Here is a 24,296-nt window from a genome sequence, read left to right on the forward strand (position 1 = left end):
AAAGGACTCGTGTCTTAAAATAAAGCTTGAGTGTCACATCTCTGAAGAACACTACGATTGCGCAGCATGCTTGAACACACAGCAGTTCACTGGGTAATTTTGCTTATGTATTAAAGCCAGTCAAGCAACCTGGGAAATTGCATGCTGCAAACAGAAGCATCCTGAGCTATAAAAGCAAACTGCATTATTCACACACATTTAAAACAAGACTTACGACTGCAACAAGTTATGTAATTTTGTCTTATATACAATTGATTCACTAAGGGAAATGGCTATTTTTAAAAGAATGTGTGTGCTTTTCAGTGAGAATATATTAGTATAAGACATTTAGCTAGGAATTTATAAACACTACAATATTTTCTCTCAGGTTCAAGACTGAAACATCAAGAGATTGTTGGAAGAAAGATCAAGCTTTGGATGGGGGTGGCTCCCAAACTGTGGTCAGCAGCCTCCCAAAAACAGAGGAAAGCAATGGTAGTTATAGAAGTAACTAGGATGGAAGAGGAATGGTATAAGGTTAGGGCAGTCAGCCAGCAGCAAGGGCGCTGGACCATATGGGAGGGGACATCTGATAGAGTGTTAGGATGGGCTGACCTGTGGAAGGTGCCCCAGGCCAGGCTAAGTTTTCTAATAAGATCCACCTATGATACCCTACCAAGCCCTGGGGATTTGTCTCTGTGGTATGGCAAAGAGAAGAGTTGCCCCCTCTGTGCGGCCCCAAGAGCAAACTTGCAGCACATATTGGTTGGGTGCAAAACAGCCCTGCCACAAGGACGGTACAGGTGGCGGCATGATCAGGACCTGCGGAAGCTGGCAGAGATCCTTGAGGTGCATAGAGTGAAGGCAAATAAAGGCAACCATGCTCCCCAGAGGCAGGGTGTTGATTTTGTTAAAAAGGGAGGTGCCGCACAAGGCACAGCATGGACAGAAGCCAGATCAATCTTGGTGCCTGGAAGTGATTGGTCAATGATGGTCGACCTTGGCCAGCAGCTAAAATTTCCCACCGAGGTTGCTATTACCTCCTTGAGACCGGATGTAGTGTTGTGGTTAACTTCAGCAAGGAATATATCAATGATTGAGCTTACTGTTCCATGAAAAGAGGGTCTGGAGACAGCCTATGAGAGGAAGAAGCTAAAATATGCTGATCTGGCCACAGAGTGCAGGGAAAATGGATGGAGGGCTGCCACCTACCTTGTGGAGGTTGGGTGCCAAGGATTTATGGGAATATCAATGTAGCACCTTTTTAGAGACATTGGCATCGTGGGAGCAGCTTCAAAAAAGTCTTTGAAGGAATTGGCAGAGGAAGCTGAGAAAGGGAGTTTCTATGGTTAAGAAGGATGGACAAAATGTGGGAGGTTCAGAAGTAGGAAACTGAGGAATAGGGAACCTGGGTGATATGTGGTGAGGGCTTGTGCTGAGGTAGTATGCCATATGGAACCGGTGGAACTGAATTACCGAGAGATACGGTGCCAGTAGGGCACAGAGTATGCATCTCGGTGCCAGTTGGCCAATGGGCTGGTGCGTATGGTAGTGTCGAGGTATTATAACATATAGAACCCTGGTTGCAAGTAATTCGTGAAGCAAGGATGTCTGGATAGGAAGGCAAGGATGAGAGGCATTGGAGTGGATCTGGTGTCCAGCTGTGGGGGGGTGGCAGGGAGATGTCCCTGATCACTGCCCCACCACCAGGAGATGTTCCGGGATTAATGGGGCGAAACATTGAAGATAGGTGGTTCCCGGCTGATGACCCTGCAGCTGGGCTCAAGGCACTGGTGGAGTTGCGGCAGGAAATAATGCCCAGCAGGTTATTACAGCTACCTTTGCATCTGTTTAACACTACAAGGAATTGAACAGTTTTACTAAACATATTTATTTATTTATTTATTTTAATGCTCTAATACAGAGTTGCCTTACTTTTTGACCAATTCATTTTCATGACTTTTCCATTACCTTTCCTGTCATTTGTGATTATTGGAAATACATTTTTTTTAAATAATTTTATAGAGATTATTTCTTTGGCATAATTCCATTTGAACACCAGATACTGTACCAATATTTTGAAACAGATTTCAATTGTTATACTTTTTTGTGTATGAAAATTGCCCTCCAGCAGATCACACAGTGAATGTCCATGACTTTTTCAAGACTATTCTAGGCCTAGAATGTACTTTTTTATTTTTTGGACTCGCTTCTACGTCTGTGAAAACCCTAATTTTTTTAAACTCAGCTAAGCATTGAGAACACAATCCACAGGCTAAAAGCTTCACTCAGATTTGTATTTTTAAGATTTACGTATTTACAGTAAATTTCATCTCAAAATCCCATCAAATTATACTGAGTAATGTTTTATAAAATAAGACAAAAACATGAATATTTTAAGTTTTATTAATTTAATTTAGTCAAATATTACACATTTTAATTTAATGGATTTTTTTTATGAGATTGAAATACATACATCTTAAAAATAGGCTAACATATTTTTTGAGCGTTCCCGCTGACCATGTTGCCTGTCAATTACATGTCTGTCAAACATGATGAAGTTGTCACTCAGACAAACCAGGGTCTAAAAATCGAATAATATTTAATAATGATCAGTGTCAGACAGGGGGGAAATCACATTTCCAAAGCTCTTTATCAAACATTAAGTGCTTCATATAAACTTTCACAATTTAAGTCTAGCCACACAAATGACTTTAAACCAACAGCTATGCACATTTGCAGCGACAGTTATGTTTTAAAGCCAATTAAGAACAACTGTCTCTGGAAAAAGAGGCTAGCAATTGTTATTCTACACACACACACACACACAAAACATTATTTTAGGAGTGCTGTTGTTGCAAGTGTTTGCACATTAAAAGCATTAGATTTGTATACATTTACAGAGGCAGATTCATGAATATATACATAGTTTGTTTGAAATGTATAGCTTCAGAAACACTTTGTCCTCACAGTTCTGGCGACAAGTAAACTGTCTGTCTACAGTGAAAGCGAAAACGCAGCATATGTTAAATACATGCAGTCTGTTCAGTGAGTTTAATTGTTCTTGATGACAATTCATCACCATGTTTTCTGTTTTTCTGGTGTCTTTCTGGAGTCAACAGGAATTTGTTTTTATTTTATTTATTTATTTATTTTTTTTATTTGGTAGTACATATTTGTTATGTTTCATCAGCTGAATGATCCACACTATCTATCCCTCACAATGGTCAGGTTTGATTTTCAATTTGAACTGGTCAACATTTATGAGTCTGCAGTGGTTTAATGTGATGTTTTATGTCGACATTGTGCCCTGCTGAAGAGATGTGTTTCGGTTTTCTTTTTTGGTTGCTTACTGTTTAAAGGAATATTTAACCGAAAATGAAAATTCTCTCATCATTTACTCACCCTCATGCCATCCCAGATGTGTATGACTTTCTTTCTTCTGCAGAACACAAACAAAGATTTTTAGAAGAATATCTCAGCTCTGTTGGTCAATACAACACAAGTGAATGGTGACCAGAACTTTGAAGCTTCAAAAAGCACATATAACGACAGTATAAAAGTAATTGAGCTAGAAATCATGATCGCCAAGGAGACTGCTGATGTCAATAATTATAGTTAAAAAGGAGTTATATTTGAGTCTGTTCTCACCCAAAAATTGAATCGATTCACCCAAAATTTGGATTCTCACCCAAAATTGATTGGATTGCTTCAGAAGACATGGATGGCTGCCTTTATGTGCTTTTTAGAGCTTCAAAGTTTTGGTCACATTCACTTGCATTGTATGGACCTACAGAGCTCAGATATTCTTCTACAAATCTTAATTTGTGTTCTGCAGGAGAAAGGAAGTCATACACATCTGGGATTGCATGAGGGTGAGTAAATGATGAGAGATTTTTCATTTTTGGGTGAACCATCCCTTTAACAGTAAAGACAGGAAGTATCTCTGATGAAAGTTTATGTAGATGAGGTTCATATTTTAATCGGCCAACCACAAAAAACGAAATACAAACGCAACACCACATGAACTTCTACAGAAAACATGGCGGCTGTATTTGATGCTTTGGGAGTGAGAACATGTTGAGTATTTGGCCAGTACTTTATAAACAAATGAGCTCTTCCTCTTTCTATATCATCTGCAAAACACTGATGCATAAACTTTTTGCTGGCATTTTAAATCCAGAATCAATTTAGTTCGTTCTACTTTTTAATACATTTTAACAGTATAGGGATTTCAGATTTTTTTCATAAATATCTTCCTGCCCCCCTCTGATTCAGCACTCTCTACACCCAATCACTGCATATTTTGTAATTCTCCTTTATCTGACACATCTAGATAAAGTTTTGGAGCCTTTACTAATGAGTTGATGAGTTGAATCACATGTGTTAAATACAAGAGACATCCAACATGTGCAGTGCATCGGTACTACAGGACCAAGATTGAGAACTACTGACTTACATAACAATATCTCTGTATCTGAAATGCAACAAAATATTTGCTGACCTCCTGATCCCAATCAGTGCAACATCAGCAGGCTTCCAGTAGCTATATTTTTCAGTTTGGACTGTGTCAACACAAAACCAACCAAGTAAATTACTTGTACCAGCTCCGTATATCTGCAGATGCCCCGGGGTGTTAATATGTCATTTAAACATTAATTTTCGGCCTCAAGGGTTCGATGCATTTTCCTTCATGAGCTCTTCTGTGCTGACAAAGGCAGCAGTAATTGATTAGGACTCTGCCTATCTTACCCCCGGATTCTCAAATACATTATACAGGCTGAAAAGTGAGGGGGCCGTGCTTTGCTTAAATGTTTTTTTTTTAATGCAACTGTTGAACCTTGATTTGTGTTTTAATCCCTGATTTACATAAAAATACCAAAATCACTGTTTAACGGATCTGTAATTCGTGTACACTACATTCAAACATGAATATACATAGATATGTGATAGCCTATATCAATATCAAAGATATATCAAAGTAAAATTACAGTTCTAACAATTGGAATTTACATGATCTATTAAGCAAAATATAATGCTGTAAATTAGCAATAAGTTATTTAAGTTCTATAAATGTTATTTTTATAAGCAAATTCATCAAGTACGATCCTTTTGAAAGAAAACCCTGACAAGTAAAGTAAGGTTAATAGTTGACCTCTATGGTTACTATGTATATTTAGATTGTGTGTATATTAGCACATCTGGATTGCAGTATTTACTAACCAGAATCCTGGACTGGACCTACCATTTTTTAATAAAAGGTATTGGTTAAAAGTGATTACCAGCTTCTGAAAATAGAATTGGAATAATAATACATCCTCATAACAGATGGAAGAAGAACTCAAGATGGCACCAAGTATGGCTGCTGCGTTGTGAGCTCCGACACAACATAGTAGTGTTTTGTTTGTTTTGTTCACAATTCTTATGTTTTTTGTCTTGGATGTTGTCTGCCTTATTGTCTATGACAGACAAACACTTTTGGACACTGGTTCAGCAATCTCACACCGTAAACATTCACATTCCTCAATGCCGACCTGCTGTTTACAAACACGCAAGCGGAGCCCTTTGTCTGGGCAGCACGGCCGCGGAAACGCAGGAGGAAAAGGGGAAACAGAGCCGGCGTTCTCATCAGAGTAAGATGCCGCGGAAATAGACCCCCGCTACCCACTATTCTACTGGCAAATGTTCAGTCTCTGGATAACAAGCTCTGCGAGCTGAAAGCGCGGATCTCTTTCCAATGAGATACAAGGGACTGCTGCATCATCTGCCTCACGGAAACTTGGATGTCTGCGGAGATTCCAGACTCAGCCATTGAACCCGTGGGGTTCTCCGTGCACCGAGCGGACAGAGCGAAAGACCTCTCAGGTAAAAGCAGAGGAGGTGGTGTATGTTTTATGATCAACAAATCCTGGTGTGATCAGAGGAACGTACATTCTATCAAGTCTTTCTGCTCTCCTGATCTGGAATTTCTCATGCTTCTGTGTCGACCATTCTGGCTACCGAGGGAATTCACAGCGGTCATTATCACTGCTGTGTACATCCCGCCACATGCCGACACAGACCGGGCACTCAAGGAACTGTATGGGATTATAAGTGAGCAGGAAACCACGCACCCTGAGGCCATGTTCATTGTGACCGGGGACTTTAACAAAGCCAGTTTAAAATCAGTCGCACCAAAATATCACTAGCACATTAGTTTCAACACACGAGGGGACCGGGTTTTGGACCATTGCTACTCTCCGTTCCGGGATGGCTACAAATCCCTCCCCCGCCCACCTTTTGGCAAATTGGACCACTCTTCCATTCTGCTTCTGCCCGCTTACAGGCAGAAATTGAAACAGGAAGCACCCACCCTCAGAATGATCCAGTGCTGGTCGGACCAATCAGATTCTACGCTACAAGACTGATTTGATCACATGGATTGGAGATGTTCCGGTCCGCCTCTGATGACGACATCGAGCTTTACGCTGATAGCGTAATGTGTTCCATCAGAACGTGCGTAGAGGACATCGTTCCGACAAGAATACGGATATATCCGAATCAGAAACCATGGATTAATAGCGATGTTCGCGCTGCACTTAATGTGCGGACCTCCGCTAATTCCGGGAACGCGAAGGAGCATAAACAAGCCAGTTATGCCCTCCGAAAAACCGCATCAGAACCGCAAAACGCCAGTACAGGAACAAGATTGAAGGACAGTTTAACACCACCAACTCTAGAAGCATGTGGCAGGGAATTAACATCATCACGGGCTTTAAAGGGAATAAAAACTCCGCCATGAACACTGCTGCCTCTCTACCGGATGAGCTAAATACTTTTTATGCTCATTTCGAGGGAAATAACACCGCCCTCGTGGAGAGAGCTCTCGCGGCTGAAGCTATAGAGGTTAGTTTACTCTCCGTCTCTGTAGCGGATGTAACCCGATCCTTCCGACGGGTGAATATCCGCAAAGCCGCGGGCCCAGACGGCATTCCGGGCCGCGTCATCAGAGCGTGCGCGAACCAGCTGGCTGGTGTTTTTACGGACATTTTCAACCTTTCCCTCTCTTTGTCTGTAGTCCCCACATGCTTTAAAACATCCACCATTGTGCCTGTTCCAAAACAATCAAAAATAACTTGCTTAAATGACTGGCGTCCTGTTGCTCTGACCCCCATCATCAGCAAATGCTTTGAGAGACTAATCAGAGATTACATCTGCTCTGTATCGCCTCTCTCTCTTGACCAGCTGCAGTTTGCTTACCGCAACAACCGCTCCACTGATGATGCCATTGCATCTACAATACACACTGCTCTCTCCCACCAGGAAAAAAGGAACACTTATGTGAGAATGCTGTTTGTAGACTACAGCTCAGCTTTCAACACCATAGTGCCCTCCAAGCTAGATGAGAAACTCCGGGCTCTGGGCTTAAACAGCTCGCTGTGCAGCTGGATCCTGGACTTCCTGTCAAGCAGATGCCAGGTGGTTAGAATAGGCAGCAACATCTCCTCCTCACTGACCCTCAACACTGGAGCCCCACAGGGCTGTGTTCTCAGCCCACTCCTTTATTCCCTGTACACACACGACTGTGTGGCAACACATAGCTCCAATGCCATCATTAAGTTTGCTGATGATACGACGGTGGTAGGTCTGATCACTGACAATGATGAAACAGCCTACAGAGAGGAGGTGCACACTCTGACACACTGGTGTCAGGAGCACAACCTCTCCCTCAACGTCAGTAAGACAAAGGAGCTTGCGGTGGACTTCAGAAGAAAAGACAGAGAACACAGCCCCACCACCATCAATGGAGCACCAGTGGAGAGAGTCAGCAGCTTCAAGTTCCTGGGTGTCCACATCACTGAGGAACTCACATGGTCCATCCACACTGAAGTCGTTGTGAAGAAGGCTCATCAGCGCCTCTTCTTCCTGAGATGGCTGAGGATGTTTGGAATGAACCACCACATCCTCACACGGTTCTACACCTGCACTGTAGAGAGCATCCTGACTGGCTGCATCTCCACCTGGTACGGCAATAGCACCGCCCACAACCGCAAAGCACTGCAAAGGGTGGTGTGAACTGCCAGACACATCATCGGAGGTGAGCTTCCCTCCCTCCAGGAAATATATACAAGGCGGTGTGAAAAAAGCTCGGAGGATCATCAGAGACTCCAGCCACCTGAGCCATGGGCTGTTCTCACTGCTACCATCAGGTAGGCGGTATCGCTGCATCAGGACCCGCACCAGTCGACTCCATGAGAGCTTCTTCCCCCAAGCAATCAGACTTCTGAACTCTTGATCTCCCACGATCAAATACATCAGCACTGCACTTTATTACACTTACTCTTATATCTCACACTGGACTGTCATAAATTATATTATTATTATATTATATTCTCTCTTAACAACTGACTATCAACCGACAGCCTGAATGTCAATACAGTACAATACTGTACATTCTATATATATATAGTTTTTTATATATTTTTATTTTTTATTTTTATTGATTGATTAATGTGTATCTATATAGTGCGTATTGTATACTGTACAGTGTATGTTATTATTTGTATACTGTTGAGTGTAATTATGTGTATAACAAATGTTTAATTGTGCTGTGTTAATTTGGTGTTTATTGTAGATTGGTATATGTCTCATCACTGTCACGGCTGCTATGTTGATCGGAACTGCACCCAAGAATTTCACACACCATTGCACTTGTGTATATGGCTGTGTGACAATAAAGTGATTTGATTTGATTTGATTTAAAAATTGTGCATGTGCTTTTGTGCCTTTAACATCAGTGCTCACCATCTAGTTCCTCCACAGAGATGCTGACGAGCTGCTCGCTATTGCTGTGGTCAGACAGAGAGCGACTCAAGTAGTTCCCCTTGTACAGAAGTCCTGCCGTCACATGGTGAAACGGCATCTTCTCCCTGAGAGATAATACAAGAATTAAATGCACTCAGTCAACAGATTTTTTTTGTCCAGTGAGATGCCCTCTAGATTGAGGATGCCCCTCCCCTGCAACAGATCAGCAATTAGCAAATCATGGTTCATGGCTATAACGTAACTAAAGCCAATTCGCTATTATAATTTTTATTTTTTTATTTTATTTTTTTTAAAGATGAGCCCTTCGATATGTCCCGGCCAAACTTCCTGTTTAAAAGAGAAATACATCAACACAGGACGGTAAAGTGCTTGTCAAGCCATTTTATGGGCTCTTTAAGAAGCTAAAGTTCAGCTAAATGTGTTCAATTTAAATGTAATGTATAAGTATATGACTCTGTACTGTACATCAATAATGATTATTTTAATGTAACATTTGCAATGTAATCATCATAATAAAAGTATGTACATACATTAACACAGTACTAAACACATGCTAAACACATTGGCCTGAAAAGGCTGAAGACCCTTGATCTATTCAACAAGTCAAACATTACTGGAGGTCCATATATGAGACTGCATGGTCTAAGTTCATGGCACAAGTATTACCATAAAATTATTTCTCCACAGAAAGCTTACCCGCTTTCCTCAGCCAATTTGTTCAGCAAAATACCTCTAGCATCAGTTGGCATTTGTAATATTGCTACTGTTCTGCTGTACCATGAAGTGAAAATCTTATGCTTTCTTGTGCATAAAGGCTGTGTCAATGCAACATGAACAAGAATCAATAAAATGGCAAGCCAATAATGCTAAAAGGGTACACTAACTCTAAAGTACCCTTAAGAGTATAAACATTTGGGTGGTGTTTCCAGTGTCTATGAATACATAGTTATTGTTTACAGCAGTATATTGTAATGCCATTAAAATCCTGCTGACAATTGCAGACTGCCCCTTTAATAAACACACTTTCCTGCATAAGAAGTAGTAGTCAACCATTATGGGATTTTAATGGCCAATCTCGATACAGATATTAAGAAAGCATGTAGCCGGTGGCCAATATAATGTAAGAGTAACCACAAGTTCATTGCATCAACTACATTACACAGACTGTGCTATAAAAGGCCAAAAAGTCTCCAAGAATAATTTTTTCTTAATTTTTAAAGGCAGAAGCAATTTGCATCCTGGTGGAAATAAAGGTAGATGCTATTTACACCCCGGTGCAAGTTGTGGTATGTACATTTTGAACCCCTTTTTAAATACCAACCAACATCAGCATGTTTACTGTGTTTATTTAGAGTCCCACAGATACACTACTCGAGCTGCTACCCCTAAACCTAATCTTAACATTCCTTTACAAAAATTAAATGTGGTTTTACTGTAGTAACCATAATATCACCATGGTATTTTGTAATAAAATCATAGTAAACACAAAATTAATCATGGTTACAAAATTAATCATGGTTACAAACACCATATTACTGTGGTAATTGCAAAAAAACATGGTTTCTGCAATATAACTATAGAGTAAAACTACCTTTCTATTAGCTTTTATCTATTATTATAAGTAGTATTAAAGAAAATATTAATAGTTGAGACAGGAAAAAGGATGGGACAAAGGCAGAATCTAACCCTGATCACCCGCACAAAAAGGTTTTTCACACCAGCATCATGCCCTATGCCACTGTAGCAATGCTTACAATGCTGTTTGTCATAAATTTCTGTTTCCACTAAACTATTGGAGTGCAAATAGCTGCTCTGTGTGCAGGTGGTATGTTTGAAAAGTGATTGTGCTACATTTCTTAATGTAAATAAATATAACTTGGTTTGATATCTTGTTCTATAATGCAACCATCCATTTTTAAGTGTGGCTCATGCTTTTTGGGGCCACTGTAGTTAATTCAAATAAGAATAAGATGCAAATAAGATGTATATACAATTTATGGATTTAAATGAACACTTATTTTACACAGTTTACTTGAAATTCACTAAAAATATTTGAAAACGCAAAATGGGAACTGTCCATAGACAAAGCTGTCAGTAGATTTTGGAATAGTATAAAACCCCATTAGTATAAACTACCATTAATATAAACCCAATATTTCTGCCTGCCTCCAGTCACCCTCAAAGAAGCAAGAGTAAGGCCTATTCCCTATCTGTCACTCACTCGACATCTTTGAGAAAAGGCCAATGGGAATTGACGAGTGGAATTTGCATACCACTCCCCCCGACATACGGGTGAAAAAGGAGCTGGCTTGCAACCACTCATTCAGATTTTTTCTTCGGAGCCGAGCGGTTGTGTTTCAGCAAGCTGAATATCTCCACCGATCCATTTACCTCAAAAGCTGTTGGACTTACGCCGCATTACAGCGGTTTCTCCCCCTCTTGCGCTGGTGGTGTGCAGAGAACGCCCCTGGGTGCTTCAGCAGCTAAAAGAGTATATTCTTCCTTATAAGAGTATATTTTCCTACTAAAAGAGTGGCACAGTTGGAGCGTCTTTTCAAAGATGCCTTTCCGTCTGTGTATAATTCCTGGTTGCGGTCGCTATCTCTCTGCTTCTGACGGCCACGATCGCTGTCTCACGTGTTTGGGCGCTGCCCACGCGGAGACATAATTCGTGGATGGGTCATGTCCTCATTGCGAGAACATGACCATGGCAACATTGCAGTCGCGGCTTTCCTTCGTAAGGGAAAGCCACTCCAGTGGCTCCCCACCTCGGTCCTTCTACCTACGGGTATGAGGCCGTGGCGGTTAGCAGTGGGGGTGATTTGGGGACCTCAGTGGGAGCTTCTCCGACAGAAAACCCCCCACGGACCTCCCATTCCCCAGTACGCTCGTGTGCCCCAGTCGAGTTCTGGGATGAGACCGCCGGCTCATCTCAGGGCGAGTTCGCAATCTCATTCGGGGCTCACGAAGAGGATGAGATCTCGATCGCAGCATCAGAGAGCGAACCCTCCACTCCCCCCTGAACCCTTGCGGCTCGACGATTGGTTCCTGAGCTCAGAGCGCCGTTCACGGCCGTGCCCCTCCCCGGTTCCTTTCTTTGCGGAGGTGCATGATGAGCTCACGAGATCGTGGCGGGAACCTTTCACTGCCCAAACCCGATTTATGGTCTCCTCTGCTCTCACTACCCTCGACGGTGGGGCTGCCAGGGGGTACTCGGCGATTCCCCAGGTGGATAAGGTGGTTGCGGTGCACCAGCCTTGTCGTTGCTGTGTCCGGTGCATGATATTCGCATCTATTTAGATTGCAATCGGAGCTTTAGACGCTCTGAGCAGCTCTTTGTCTGCTTTGGAGGACAGCGGAAAAGGAGCGCTGTCTCCAAACAGAGGATCGCGCACTGGGTCATTGATGCCATCGCTTCGGCATATCACGCCCAGGATGTGCCGCCCCCCCTTGGGGCTACGAACACACTCTACTAGGAGTGTGGCGGCCTCCTGGGCTCTGACCAATGGTGCCTCTTTAGCAGACATCTGCAGAGTAGTGGGCTGGGCAACACCCAATACCTTCGCGAGGTTCTACAATCTCTGGGTTGAGCCGGTCTCGTCCCGTGTGTTGTCAGGTATGAGCGGGTAAGTTGCGGGACAGCTGGCCAGGTGTACCACTTACGTATAGCACCTTTCCCCTCCCGGAGGCGAAGACGTGCGCTTTTCACCCCCAGTCATGTTCACGAAGTCGTGGACCCTGGATGTCCTTCCTCCTTAGCCCTGTGGCAGGCGAGTTTGCGGAGAAACACGTTGCCGACCCAGTATGTGTGCTAACTTGGCCCAGTACTGGGGTAGGTGCTCCACATGCGCTGGTTGCCCATATGTAACCCTGTGTGATGTATCTTCCGTGAGACGGTTCCCCCGTTGGTGAACCCGCGTCTTCCTTGGGTAGAGGCCCCTCTGCCCCCGGTCGCCGTGTTTGTAGAGCTCCTCCCCCCCTGGGTAGGACCTACTACGGGGACTTCTCCACATGAGCCACTGCCGACAAGACTCGGTAAGACCATGTGATGTATTTCCACGCAATTTCCTCTCCCTCGAGCAGAGTGTGGTCTCTGTGGTGTCTTCCGCTTGGGAGTGACACCCCTTGATGCGGACACTATATAGCCCCCAGCTGAACAATTTGGTTGGGGCAGCCGGTCCCCATTTTTTGGGCAGTCGACTTGTCCCCGAGGTGCAGGGGACTGTACAACGCTCGTAAGATGGTCTGCCCGTCTCGCACCACCAGTTCATGTAACACAGTTCAGCTAGTTGTGGCGTTTTGTATAGGGACCCCTAGTGCCACTACATCGACACAACGTTGAGTGAGTGACATATAGGAAACGTCCTGGTTACTTACGTAACCTCCATACCCTGATGGAGGGAACGAGACATTGTGTCCCTCCTGCCACAACACTGAACTACCTGCTGAAATGGCTGGGACCTTGTCTCAGCTCCTCAGCACAAAACCTGAATGAGTGGTTCCAAGCCAGCTCCTTTTATACCCGTATGTCCGGGGGAGTGGCATGCAAATTCCACTCACCAATTACCATTGGCCTTTTCTCAAAGATCAGAGGTGTTTGGGGCTCCCAAGGGCGACCCCTAGTGTCACTACATCAACAAAACGTCTCGTTGCTTCCATCAGGGAACGGAGGTTATGAAAGTAACCAGGACGTTTTCCTTAACACATTTATGTAGAGTTTAATAAGTCAGCATAACAATAACTACATATCAAACTCAAATTCCTCTTCATAAGGCAGTCTCATCTCTCAGATGCCATGGTTAGTTTGAGCTGCAGTTCTATATTAATTATTCAGCACAGAGGAATAATTTTAAAACAATGCAGTCAGATAGAGATGTTAGACTGAGCTTCTGTCTCTAATTGGGCTCCATGTTAATAAGCATAAAGTGAGTGCCTTTTGTAACAGTGAGTTTTAAAAAAGGCTTGAATGTCAAAAGCCCACTCAGCATGCTCGGCACTCAATATCCTGCAGGCCGTTTCAAAGATCAAAATGGATTCTGTGTGGACCAAGAACTCCCACAACCAAACCTGAATACATTAGGTTACACCAACAAAACCAAAAAAAAACATTTTAAGGGTTTCAGGTAGAAACAGCTTCTTAATGTAACAACAGTAGGCCAGAAATTTTTAATTTGCAATTAGACACAAATGAGAAATACAAATCGAATGAACAATTATTTTTACACAATATCTACTCAAAAATCACACACACACAAAAGTTAGACATTAAATATCCACTGAATAGGCTGTCAGTCGATAAAGAATTTTGTATATATATATATATATATATATATATATATATATATATCAACAAAATCAACAGATTAATCAATCCTTCCAATATATCGGCCTATCAGCAATATATCAGTCTATCACTGCTGTTGCATTTCATCTTTGAACTTCAGAAATTGAGAAAAATTAAAATCACTGCACAGAATTTTGATGATGCCCTTTTAGATAAACTTTAGTGCATAAGAACTCTCCTTTTTATTCTCTTTGGAGATTTAATTTCTGTTAAAATATAGAGAGGTAGTTCAACACTCTCTTCTGAACTAAAATCTGGCTTTCATACAGATTGTGATGGTGCACTTCTCGTGTCCTGTACAAGAACTTAAAACTCTCATGAGGACTATGTGGTCACCCAGCAGGTTAAATACAGCAAACCCATCAGCAAAGAGTAAGAGAGAAAGAGAGTGTGAAGCTACTTGAAGTAGTAGTCAGCATGAAGGTGCCAGGAAGTTGCAGATCACAGACTACACTTTAGTCACAGAATGTGCTGGGCTAAAGCCAGTTCCAAATCAGAGTTAAATGCCTACAGTTTGAGCAGCCCAGACTGGTAGCAGCAATCTGTTGAAGGGCATATGCAATGATTTATGGCAGATCCTTGTAAAAGATGGATGATGCTGTGGGACTAATGTACAGTAGGGGACTGGTTGGTTCTAATGGAAAAGCTGATTGACAGTGCAGAGCCTCAATGGAATAGTGCAGCGTGAAGAACTTACATGTTTCCATTGATAATCGTTTAAATATTGAACTTGCATGTTTTGATTATTTGGGGGGGGGGGGGGGGGGGGTTGTTACCTACCCCTATCCCCCCTGGAATCTACGCCCCTGGTGTAATCAGGTTGTTTTGGGTAAATTATTTCTCTGTTACCCCGTGAGTTTAAGGTTTAAAATGTTTCTGGTATAAGCTCAATATCTCTCCATAAAATTTGGAGATATATGTGCCTTAATAACAGACTTTACCCTATCTAACAGTGGAAATGCTACCCCATACAGATTCTGTAATTAATCAAACAAAAAGGCAGGACCATCTGGTCATGTATTCTCTATCAAATTACTTTTTTCCTGCTGAGTTCCCATTAATATCTATAAAGTTTAATGTTACAACAAATGTTTTGAGTTACTTAAAAATTATTTATAAAAATAAAACAAAATAATTTGTTTTACATTAACAAATTAATATCTGTAACAATGTGGTAGTTAATTAATAAGTATTTTGCTTTTATTTCTTCATGTTTATAGGATATTGTCAAAATGACAAAAGCACCATATGTCAACACTCTGCACAAGTGTAGCTGAATTGGCCAAATAAATCATTGTCCCTGGAAGGGGAAAAGCATAGACGAACTGTTTATGTGGGCAATTTTAATTAAAGTAATTATCACAATGCTTCCAAGTTCTGAAGAATTCAAATCAGTTTCTTGTTGGCTTATTGTCCCACTCTGTTGACAGTAGGTGTACACATTGGCTCCATAAAGAATCTCATTAGGAAAACTCATAAATCAATGTAACTAATAGTTTACATGCAAACACAAAGTTAACTTTAAAATTGCCTAACTCACTGTATACATCATAATGTATATATAAATATTACAAAGCTCTCTGGAATACATGATTCTCACTGGTCAACTGTGGCATTCAGTGGTCAAATATTTCAGAATAATGACCATTGTCTACAACAACCCTCTATAGCTGACCACTCATCCGTGCAGTCTATGTTTTATACAATCTATGTCTCTTATATCATTCTGGGGTCTCTACAAGTAAGCTAAAAAAAATCTACTAAAATCTATTTTTCATGTCCATGTTTTTATTTATTTGGTAAGTGACCATTTATAGGTGGGATAATGTATAATCAGCCTGCCATTACTGCAAAATAAACCCCTTCACAGGTGAGTCCACACTGTAAATCTGGGATTCAAAACCTAAATTTAAACCTAGAAATAAACAGTTTCAAGATTTGAAATATTTAAATCAAAGAAATTTTATGACTTCAATAAATATTTAAGATTCTGAACTATTTCTATTGGTCACTATTCAAACAAGCAAATTTGTGACAGACTATGTTAACTCTGTAACACTTTACAACAAGGTTTCATTCGTTAACACCAGTTAATGCATTAGCTATCATGAACTAACAATGGACAATATACATATATTTTTACAGCACTGATTAATCTTTGTTAGTGTTAGTTAATAAAAATACAATTGTTTATTGTTAGTTCATGTTAGTTCATAGTGCATTAATGTTAACTAATACAACTTTTGATTTTAAAACATGCATTACTATATGTTGAAATTAGCAATAACCAAGATTAATAAAATGCTATAAAAGTATTGTTCATTGTTAGTGCATTCATGTTAACTAATGTTTTTAACTAATTTTAACAAATGAAACCTTATTGTAAAGTGTTACCTTTAACTCCTTTCCATGCAAGATGCTCTTTGGAACATTCACAAATCATGCTGGATAACATGGATCATCAGGATTTGTAACTTGCCAACTTGAGTGCATGCTGTCATAAAGCAAAAGAGGGACCAAGTATATACCAAATACTACAAACTTAGTACAAAAAAAAAAAATTTAAAAAAATAATAATAATAAATGCATGTAATTTGTTCTAAATCAAGTTTTCACTCAAACTGTTAATCTGATAATATAATGTGTATAGAAAGAAACGTATTAATATTATGTATAAAATAAGAAAAAATATAAAATAGAAGCATTTACACGAGTGGACACAGACTTTTGAACCCAGTGTATATATGAGGTTAAAGAGTCGAACGAAATTGGCATTGGTTCACTGAAGCTGCAGCCTTAAACAATTTCCTTTTGACTAAATTCTTCGAGACACTCTACAATGACCTGTAAGCAAAGACTTTCAGAGAAAACAAGTTTGCTGCAAAAACATGAGAGTCTGTCTTCTTGTTTCTATGCATTTTTTATTGTTTTTCTGAAGCCATCATTTAGCATACTCCCTGGAGTAGAACCTGAGGTTGCATGACTGACAGTCTGGGTGTGCCCAGAGGGAAAAAATGACTAATTTACCTGCCATCTCACTAAAGAAACTATTATGCTTTTCACATGATAAACTGCTGAGAATGCATGACAACTAAATAAACCCAAAATGGAGTGCAAGTAGAAATTTTAATCAGTTATTATGATACCCTTTAAGAGGGACTAATACACTCTGTATTTTGCCAAAGACAAGCATCAAAGAAATGTAGATCGCTGGTTGACAAGAAACATGGACATGATTTCCAACATCATATATACAGTGTATATATATATATATATATATATATATATATATATATATATATATATATATATATATATATAATGTATATAGTATACAGTGTGGTTCAGAAGTCCACATTGACACATTTTGGATTCAAAATTGAATTTACAATTAATATTCATTATTATAATTTAAACTTGGAAAATTTGAAAATTCAAAATAAAGAAATGTTCTGATGTAAAATAAATCAGAATTATGCATTATTTCTAGATCACTAATCAAACAATCCCATTTGTGACACGGACCATGTTGACTCCTTTGCACAGAAGGTTAGATTACCTTGCTTCCATTGAAGCACATAAGATACTCATTGGAACATTCTCAAATCATGCTGGGATAATGTGGATCATCAGATTTTGCTCAAACTTGTGGAGCCTATGCCAGCTCCAGTGCATGGTGTTATGAAAGCAAAAAGAGAAAAAAAAAAAAAAACTTTCACAGAAATTATTATCCTGTTAATATAATTAGTAATGAAAAAATAAAACGGCTTTAAATTAGAAAAATACAAGCATTTTCAAGAGGACTCAGACTTGAACCACACTGTATGAATAAGGGAAAGTGTATTTAAATCATGTAAAGAATAACCGTGTCCTTTAAGATTTCTATTGTTTTTTTTTTTTTCCAATTCAATTAAACGGTCCTGAGGTGTGACTAATCACTAATTAATATAACAAATATTCCATGCACTCTCTTAATTAATATAGTTCGTAAAAAGTGCATGTAAAATACTTATAAGAATTGGAACAATGTTGTTTACAATTGTTTTAAATGAAGAATAACATCACATTGAATGGCACTGCTTGACATCTGATGTCAACAACTTTTGCAAACAGAAAATGCATTTTTAACGTCATGTTCAAAAGGAATACTGGAAACTCTGGACACAAAGAGTTTAAGTAGAGATAAGGTCAGCATTGATCACAAGCGCGTTCAACTGAGGGCAAAACTTTCCAGTCCAAAACAGTGCCACATCACAACACTAAAGTTTCCCAAAAAACAAAAAATAAATAAAAAAATTTAAATGTTAAAAGGTTAATGCAAACATTCTTCAGATTTTTCGAATTGCAATCATAAATACAAGCATAGATGTGCAAGAAGAAAGGAGGTAAAAAGTGTCTTACAGTACAAATTACAACCAAAAATATTATTTATTAATTATTATTCCCAAAGAAAAACTGCCTTAACCCACAAGATCTAGTTGAAAAATTAGATGAAATAAACCAGAAAAGGTCTGTATCTAATCACAGGACGCTCCTCAAAGTCACTCACAAAGACATCTACAGCTGGCAATGTGTCACACAATATCATGTCAAAATAACCCCATCTTCTCAGCTCTAACCTCCTAAAAAGACAATATATAGATGGTATATAGACGGTATGAATGACAGAATCAACCATAAAGACATTTCAAGTTATTAAAATCAATACAAATAGTTTCACAAGCAAGAGATCACACACATGCCAAAACAGGAGAAACAAAGCAGAGAAATGGCAACAGATTTTTTTTTTTTTTTTTTTTTTGAAAATTAAAAGTAGATAATTTAATCAAAAGAGAAAAAAAAAAAACTTTACTGGATAGTGTTATAGCATCCCTGCAGCCTTGCTGTTGCTTACCCATACTGGTCATACTCTACAGGGAACTGAAGCACAACCGGCTCCCTCCCAGGGCTCTCCCCACCACTGCTTGGGACACACAGCCCCTCTCCTTCCGACCCCTCCGTCCGAGGGTCCAGATCCAGATCAGTGACCTCCATCTAACGGCACACTCCAGCTCAGAGCACAGCAGCAGGCTGTCCCTGAGTACCACAGCCAGACAATATCCCACTGCTGGTCCTCCCCCCCCCCGAGCACCATCGAGTGCCCAGAAATCCCTTGTTAATATATCAGCAGCTGGAGCAGGTAGTCACTCATTCATTCAGTCCTTCAGCCAGTCACAAATCAGCCGGTTCCTCATGTCACACTCTTGCATCAGTCATCAGTGGACTCAACATTGGCTCAGTGACACAAGCAGCTGTGCTGCTGCGGTTCCACTGAGAACACAAACACACACGCTCAGACACACTGCTGACCAACCCCTTGGATTAGCCCTCTCTGTGTGTACACTTTACATCGCTCCTCTAGGTTGTCTTATTATTCAAAAGTCCATCAATTTTTTTTTCCTGTGCAGGGGTGGTGAGGGGATTGGGGGTGTTGGCTGGGTGACACCTGACTTGTCAAATGAGAATAAGGTGAATAATTTGCACTGAAAATTGCCATCTGAGCACCATTAATGCATAATACATAATATTGTTTGTGATGACATTTTGGATGTCAGTGTTTGTGTTGAACAGCCAGTTAGATTATTGCAATGATCTTGCAGTTCAAAGAAAATCTTGGAGGTAAAAACAGCCATAGCATTAACCACTGCTTACTTTGCATTTTAAAGGTAATAAGAAAAAAAAAAAAAAAAAAAATGAAACAGATTCCTATGAAACAGTTTTAAATCATAAATGACCCAGCTAACTGGCTTTCCAGTCATTGAAAATATGAATCCATTAACACAACAGGTGCAAAACTAGAAGGGAAACCATCCTGCCCCACAAATCCTCCCTGATAAAGGATATGTCACAAAAATTCACTTCAGATATTTGATTAATAGAATCTCAAACTAACGCTCTTACCTTTAATGGTTATTATAATCTTGAATCGTAATAATTGATCGCTCAAATAAATCCCGTTGCGGTGATGATTGGCGCAGATATTGCAATACGGAATCCAAATTTTCAAGGCGCTGAAATCCGCGTTCATAAAATCTTGTTGGTTAATTAGGAGGGCAATTCGCCAGTTCTCGATGTAATTCGCGATTATATTCGCTATTACTTTCAGCCATCAGATGCGATCTGGAGTGGACAGCGCTCCCTAATTTTTCCGATTATTATCCGAAAAAATAAACACGTCCGACTTCCCGCAAAAAAAGCAAGGAAACCAGTTGGACTTTTCCTCCAACTCCAAACAGTTTTAACGACCCCCTGGATTCTTTAGTACTTCCATAATCTGAAGAGAATTCCAGCTCATAGTTCCCGTTCTTAATTGATTGGCGTTGTTGAAAATACCCAAAGCTGCTCAGAGATTTTCGGCTGCCACACACACGAGCCTTATAAATCACGGGCAACTGCTCCACAAACAATCAATAAACATCGCTGTCAGATCAGCAGTACAGCTGGATATTGTCCTCAGCGAGCTGTTGGGAGGCATAACCAGTCACAAAAAAAGAAATAGTTGATTCCTATGATAAAGAAGCAGATACTGTAGACCCCTCACACATACAGCATGAATTAACCCATTTAATACACTGAAGGACGGACTGACTGAGCGCTCGAGTGATTTAGTCAACTGGGTTCAGCCTACCAGCTGATACTGTCATTCATCCGCAGCCGCAGGGGAGCTCCGGGATCAGCTGGAATCACTGTATCAGGGCGTCAGATCATCTAAGCAACCTTTCTGCAGCTTTTGTATACTGTCCATCCATCCATCCATAATCAGGAGTATCTGAATAGCTGTGTGTAGGCTATACAAACAATGAATGATAAACATAGAAAGACATTTTCCACTTAAGAATTTGCACATTTAGTTGTATGAAATGAAAATATGTTTAGAAAATATTTTTAATTTTTCAATTGTAAAGTGCCTCTTTTGCACATGAATAGGTAAAATAGAATATAGAATATAAAAATGTGTTTCTTAAACTTCAGGGACTTTCATGTCCAAGGATTTGAGTTTTATTAAAACTAACAAATTGAAACTTTTTTCTTTTTTTTTGGTATTTGAAGGTCACTTTAATGCTGATTTAAAAAAAAAAAAAAAATTATTTAATTTTGGTGCTTTCCAGATGCATTTTATGTATAGATTTAATGTTTTAGCCATGTCCCAGAGTTTCAATCCTGAACTATGAAAATCCATTATAATTTCCAATTTCAATACATGTCAAAACAATTTTGCCCCTCATCATTTTTTCTCAAAAGTTAGCGTAGCCTTCTTGTTAAACCAAGTAGACAAATGTGTCAGTGAAGAACATGCTTGAGATGAAATATGAGACAAGTGATTCAAGGAAAATTTAACTTTTGAGAGAATCCAATCAAGCTGTAATTTTGCTAGTTTACACAAAAAGTGAGAAAGTACCATTTAACTGTGTGTATTTAGGATACATCAAATGTCAGCTATGAAATAAGCCTTAACAAGGCAAAGATGTCAGCCATTTTATTTAGATTTTTTTCCTCACCATCATTTCCACCACATAATTCAATTAAACTCAATACAGAATTTGAGATGGAAATTACACTGTAGTGGGATTTTCTTGACTTTCAAAAATATGACTATATATATATAAAAATATCACTAATTTTTTTTAGAAAAAAAATGAGTGAGAGATTGAAAAATGTTTTAACAAAACTTTGCTTTAGTCCACAGTGCTAAAAGTGTCTTAAATTGAAGAAACACCCAAAAATGAATACAAAATTTAAAACTGAAACCAAAATGTAAAGAATGTGAATACTAAAATTTCTACATTCAAAGGCTATGGTGGACTTTCTTGGAAATTAATCACTAGCGGAGTACAAACTGTGATCACCTAATCATAATTACACATACTTCTGTATGAAGAGCAAATAAAAATCACAAGGGCATCGGTCTTGCCACTCATATTATTCCAATGAATAGTACATTATTCCGAGGTGGTGCATCAAAACAGTGATCATTTCCTGTGGCTACAGCAATCTCTTCTCTTTATAGAGTGATCACCTGTGGGAGTTGTGTACAAAAACTTGAGGTAGTGTGTAAGTGTGAGCAGTAGTTAGCAACACGCACCTCAATCCTACAAACCTAATGAGGGCTGATAAAACAAAATAAGCAGGAAATGGGCAGAAAATAACACTACCACAAACACACAAGACATTTCATTCAGCTGCAAGGCAATCAGCACAATATGAACCCACCTCCCCTCACAGCCCTGTGAGAACTGACAAAGGATTACGTCTTTTCATTCATCAAAGCACACGGAGACCATGTATCACACCAAGAATAAAAGAGTGGGCTTCATGAATCACAGACAACATGGTCAACCTGTGTAGTATTACAAGAACTCTTTTACTACGTAAGAAGATTATTTAGAGATCAAAACATTACCACAGTCAGGGTTGGGAGGGTTACTTTTAAAATGTATTCCACTACAGATTACAGAATACATGCTGTAAAATGTAATTTGTAATGTATTCCGTTAGATTACTCAAGGTCAGTAACGTATTCTAAATACTTTGGATTACTTCTTCAGCACTGGTAGATTTTTTTCATTTGACTATAAAAACTCTGCCAGTACAGTAAGACAAAATACACGTTAAAAATAATAATCTTTTGCAGTGTCGCTTCTAAAACAAGATAAAGCAAACTGATCATGTTTTAAGGATTCTCATCAAGAATAAGATTTTTGTGAAAGGTCTTACTAGAGAGAAAAAAATATAATCTAATGTTATTTTTCTTGATAAAAAAATACGACGTGCTTGGTAAGAAGTGCATGTAAAATGGCTAGAAAGAGCATTTTAGCTTAACATAAAGATACATGTTCACATGACAATTTACACAAGGTTTATTTCTATTTATACTTCTCCAAACTTACTTCAAACGTACTTATCTGTCTGCTCGTATAAATGTCACACATTACAAGAAAGTGTTTCACCGCTGTTCATATGCACTTTGTATCGCATCATTTATATTTTTTTAGAGTAAAAAAAAAACATTTGCACTATACATAACAGATTTGTATTTACACTGTACATAACAGATTGTATTAGATTTGCACTACCCATGTGTATGTGTGTATGTATGTGTGTGTCTGTATGTATGTGTATAATTATTTTTTATTTTTTATTATTATCTATGTCTTGCTGCTGTTTTGAAAAATGTTTCTATTGTTTTTGTATTGTTGTACATTGGAAGCTCCTGTCACCAAGACAAATTCCTTGTATGTGTAAGCATACTTGGCAATAAAGCTCATTCTGATTCTGATTCTGATATGGATAAATGTTTTCCAACTGAATAGACTAAATATGAAATGAAACAAATGACAATAAAATGCAAAGTAATCTCTTCGGTAATTAAAATACTTTTTGAATGTAACTGTATTCTGATTACCAACAATTTAAATTGTAACTGTAGTGGAATACTGTGACGAAGAGGAGGGCGGGGCCGGGCCGTGAGTGCGCACGGTCGGCCCCCAATCGGGCTAATCAGCCGAGAAGAGGGATAAAGCCAAGCTGGATGCGGCAGTTCGATCGAGAGAGAGCCACACGCAACTGCCGTTTGTGTTTATGTTTTGTGTCTTTTTGTTTCATTAAATATTACTTTGACTGTTCTGCCAGTTCCCGCCTCCTCCTTTCTCATTTTGGCCCTGTTACATTGGTTCCGAAGCCCGGGAAGGAGGAGGGATGCGCTGTCGTGGAGTCCTCACCACTGCCGTCTGCCAAAAGGAGCAGCTGCAGCGTCCACTGGGGGACAGAGGAGTTGCTGCTGGCCACCTGGATGCAGAGGAATGGCTGCTGTCTGTGAGGGGAGGAGGGCCAGTTTGGTTGCTTAGGAGACTTGGCTAGAGTCACTCAGCACACCCTGGGATTTGAACTAGCGAACTCCAGGCAAGGTAGCCAGCATCTTTTACCACTGAGCTACCCAGGTCCCTGGAAACTGTATTTTTAACAGTATAGGATGGCATAAAATTGGACAAGTGCTTAAAGGAATAGTTCACACAAAAATGAAAATTCACAAACCCATGAATGAATGTTAACCTCAGTCACCATTCGTTTTCATTGTTTGGAGAATTTTAATTTGTGGCTGAACATCAGTTTAATGAGTAAGATTCATTGC

The 24,296-nt window shown here is 39.6% G+C and overlaps 1 protein-coding gene across 2 annotated transcripts in view; it reads right to left on the reverse strand.

Moving 5' to 3' along the window:
* caln1 (calneuron 1) overlaps positions 1-20,698 on the reverse strand; it is an 88,891-nt gene extending 68,193 nt beyond the window's left edge. The window contains exons 1-2 of one of the 2 annotated variants that reach the window (XM_051678807.1): positions 20,069-20,698; positions 8,764-8,888 (exon numbers count right to left, since the gene is read on the reverse strand). In XM_051678807.1, coding sequence (XP_051534767.1) covers positions 8,764-8,881 — 118 coding nt within the window. In that variant the 5' untranslated portion in view covers positions 8,882-8,888; positions 20,069-20,698. Of the gene's footprint in view, positions 1-8,763; positions 8,889-19,022; positions 19,216-20,068 lie in introns of those variants that run through there. The other variant, XM_051678806.1, reaches the window with a different exon arrangement.
* Positions 20,699-24,296: the final 3,598 nt, after the last annotated feature.

The sequence above is a fragment of the Myxocyprinus asiaticus genome, chromosome 39, assembly GCF_019703515.2.
Source record: "Myxocyprinus asiaticus isolate MX2 ecotype Aquarium Trade chromosome 39, UBuf_Myxa_2, whole genome shotgun sequence".
NCBI lineage: Eukaryota > Metazoa > Chordata > Actinopteri > Cypriniformes > Catostomidae > Myxocyprinus > Myxocyprinus asiaticus.